The sequence below is a fragment of the Poecilia reticulata genome, linkage group LG16 (assembly GCF_000633615.1).
Source record: "Poecilia reticulata strain Guanapo linkage group LG16, Guppy_female_1.0+MT, whole genome shotgun sequence".
In the NCBI taxonomy this organism is placed as follows: Eukaryota; Metazoa; Chordata; class Actinopteri; order Cyprinodontiformes; family Poeciliidae; genus Poecilia; species Poecilia reticulata.
Genome location: NC_024346.1, coordinates 19,263,149 through 19,266,605, shown reverse-complemented (window position 1 = coordinate 19,266,605; position 3,457 = coordinate 19,263,149). Strand labels below are relative to the sequence as shown.

The 3,457-nt window shown below is 34.7% G+C and overlaps 1 protein-coding gene across 2 annotated transcripts in view; it reads right to left on the bottom strand.

Annotated features, from left to right (window-relative positions):
• Positions 1-453: 453 nt before the first annotated feature.
• The window catches only part of LOC103478706 (sialic acid-binding Ig-like lectin 14), a 9,530-nt gene continuing 6,526 nt past the window's right edge, over positions 454-3,457 (bottom strand). Inside the window, exons 2-9 of one of the 2 annotated variants that reach the window (XM_017309368.1) lie at positions 2,238-2,296; positions 2,019-2,103; positions 1,540-1,935; positions 1,159-1,455; positions 945-1,044; positions 804-839; positions 679-711; positions 454-597 (exon numbers count right to left, since the gene is read on the bottom strand). In XM_017309368.1, coding sequence (XP_017164857.1) covers positions 576-597; positions 679-711; positions 804-839; positions 945-1,044; positions 1,159-1,455; positions 1,540-1,935; positions 2,019-2,058 — 924 coding nt within the window. In that variant the 5' untranslated portion in view covers positions 2,059-2,103; positions 2,238-2,296 and the 3' untranslated portion in view covers positions 454-575. The remainder of the gene's footprint in view (positions 598-678; positions 712-803; positions 840-944; positions 1,045-1,158; positions 1,456-1,539; positions 1,936-2,018; positions 2,104-2,237; positions 2,297-3,457) is intronic. The other variant, XM_017309369.1, reaches the window with a different exon arrangement.

Genomic DNA, 3,457 nt, shown 5'->3' with positions numbered 1-3,457 from the left:
ACAAGAATAGTGGAATAATGTATTTACAATGACAGAAATATGATCAGAGTGCAGACAAGGCAGAGCACATCGTCAAAGCCGCCTTATTTCTCATGTTGACACTGGTTATGTTTTCTGACACACCGTTATACTTGGAGCTTTTGGAGTTGAACTACTGTAGTTCAGTTGTGTTTATTTTATGTTCAAAGTGGTTACTTGCACACAAAGTGTTCAGGTAAAACAGAATACGAGCTGCGTTATTTATCGCAGTTATATTTTATTCACTAAAATATAACAAAATACTGAATGGTCTGGCCAGGTTTGCCGGAATAAAAATAATAACCTATTGAGAATACATACTCATGATTTCAACACACAACTTTATGAAAATGGAATAAGCTCATTTTGTACAATTTTGATAGAAAAAGCACAACAAATAATTTTTGCTGATTTAAAGTAGTAGTAATAATAAAAATCAAGGCATGACTCCTAAAGAAAAAAATCATTCTCATGGATATAAACGTAAATTAAAATGTGAACATTACGTGCTGGTCATCATTTGCTCAAGTTTCTTGCACTGTATTATGACCACAAAGTCACTGGCCACTAGAATGGAACCTGAAAAAGTCCCCAAAAAAAGTCAAATATTTATTTAGGCAAAACAAATGAAAAGTCTCATTCGAATAAATCAAATCTCACCTGCGAGACATCCTGGACAGCCTGTTGAACATGCTAAATGTCCAAGACAATTTGATTAATATTTATTTTTAATGTGATGACATTATATGTTTTATTTTGTGGTAAAATATTTTAAATCATTTTACCTTCCTTCACGACTTTGAAGCTCTGCAATGCGATTCCTTAAGAAAACAAAAGGAGCTTAAACAAGAACAGCACTGAGAAACGAATAATTTGCTGTTTTTACTCAGCGGATCCATTTAAATAGTCAATATCTGTAAACCTACTTGTACTTTTCCATCACAGCAATGCAGATGACTCCAAAGATCACAGCCATGCCAATGGCCACCGTGACTGGAATGATGATGTGATAAATGTTTCCAATACCTGCAAAAAGAAATTAAATCAGACGCATTTCATGTGATGTTGAAAAATGCTAATTAACCACATTTATTTATTTTGAACTATTCAAAGATAGGGACAGACAAAATTAGATCTCACGTTTTACATTGAGTTGAATAGATCTGGATGTTACTTTTCCTCCATTAAATGTTGCTGTGCAGGTGATTTCAGTGTGGTCATCGTTTTCCTCAGGAATAAACACCATGATGGACTGTGTCTCCCAGATCCCAGAGAGAATGGGTTTTTGAATATGGATAATATCATCTTTACTTCCTCGACTCCATGTGAACACAGGAACATGTGAGGGGCAGGTATGGTGGACTGAACAGGTGACGGAGTAAGGTTTTCCTTGAACAGCTGTGTTTGACTGAAAAAGTTCAGGTTCTGGAGGATCTTCTATAAAAAGAAAAATGAGTTATTGGCTAAGGCCTAAATTGGTCTATTGCATTATAGTATAGATTTATAAAGAAGATTACATACTCCGCATCTTTAACTGAGCACATTCACCAACAAAGGAGTACTTTTCAGTGGTTTCTTTGTTGTCATGTGTTTTAACAAGTTCGATACGGAAGCAGAATGGACCGTTGTCATGATCTTTAACGTCTGTTATTTCCAAGGTGCAGTTCTTATCACCCAGTTTTCCTATCATGTTTGTTCGACCCTTAAAACTATCTAAGACCCTTGTGTTATCCTCGCTGTACACAATCTCTTCGTCTTTCTTAATACGATGCCAGATGCCTCGGAGTCTGGAGGTCGGGAGTAATGTGCCAGGATAGTTGAATGAACAGGGCAGCACAACACAGGAGCCGACTACGGCTTCAAGAGATTTTACAACAGAGGCCGTCCACTTTTCTCCAAGCGCAGGGCTGCAAATACCTTAAATGGATATAATAGAGGAGGTTAAGAATGAAAAGAATGATGAGTATCAAGAGAGGGGAAATGAACGTGTGTTAACTTACCAACCAAAAGCAAAATGAAAATGAGCCTAACTTTTTCCATCTTGTTCACTTGTTGGTGTTATAAAATGATCCTCAGCGTTGAAATCTATGCAAGCAAAACAATTAGAAAAAATAATTTGTGCATTTTTTTTAAAACACCGAACAGGCCTCAATTACACAACAGATGTTATGGTTAATAATTTAAATTGAGTCTAGAAGAACACAAAATTGACTGGTTACCATAAACCAGATTTGGTGCCGTTATCCACAAAGATGTAGGGCTGAATCAAGCTATTCCCCTACAAAATATACAAATTATTTGCTTTTGCAAACAGAAAAACAGGCAGTTACTAAATTGTTGTTCTGTGTAGCATGATGTCTTCAAATTCTTAAGTAAGTAAAATCAATCCTCAACAGGTTTATCTGCCCTTGACAAATCTTTTGAGCCAATGTCCTTTTTGATAACCCTCCTACATATTACTAAATGAATATCAGGAGACCCGTATAGCCCTTGGCGTGAATAATGTAGTGAAACCGAAATAGCATCTTGCATTTATCTCAGCCTTTGATCTGCAGTATTTTCAATTGCAAAAGAAAGATAACAGGCCACAGTTTTACAGCCAAACCACAACAAAATCTTCACTATTTTCTATTTATTTCTCATTCTTACCAGGAATAGAAGTGACACCGCTATACTAACATTACTATGCACGTAGTTTGCAGTGGATAATCACTGAATGCAAGTTGAACTTTTACAATGCAAGAAAATATTTGAAAAAAAAAAAAAAATTCTTTAGAAAATCTGTGAATTATTCTCAAGTGTTATACAGGTGAATAGGCGAGCTAAACACCCTTTAAACTTTTCATTGTGTTAAATTTGAAAAATTGTCTTGTTGTCATTTTGTCCAAAACATTTTGTCCAAAACAAAATGTTTAAAAAGACTAAGTAATGATGCACTGTAAAATTTTATTCTAAAAGTATTTCTTGTTTTTCAAAAGGCGAACAAAGAATTTTTTGGCTGTCAAACAAAAGTAAAAAAAATAAAAAAGAATTTCTGAAGTTGTAAAAATCAATAAAATTTCCATATTACTGCATCTCAACTTGGTTACCCTTCACAATTCAACCATCCCATGGTAAGAAATTATTTCTTAAATAACTTCAGGCACAAAACTTATTACTACGACTAGAAGGATAAGTAGAATTCAGTAGCATTCTACTTATGCTTAGAAATCACAAGATTATGCTTAGAAATCACAAGATTTCTAAGCATTTCTAATCACAAGATTTCTAAGCATAGCTTAGAAATCTTGTGATTTCTAAGCCATGCTTAGAAAAAAAAATCCATATCCATTAGAATTTACTTGTGTGACCAATATGGTCCCACGCTTAGTTCGCGATACAAGGGGAGCAAACAACTCAAAGAACCCAACCAACGGACCAATCGAATTTAAAATATTTT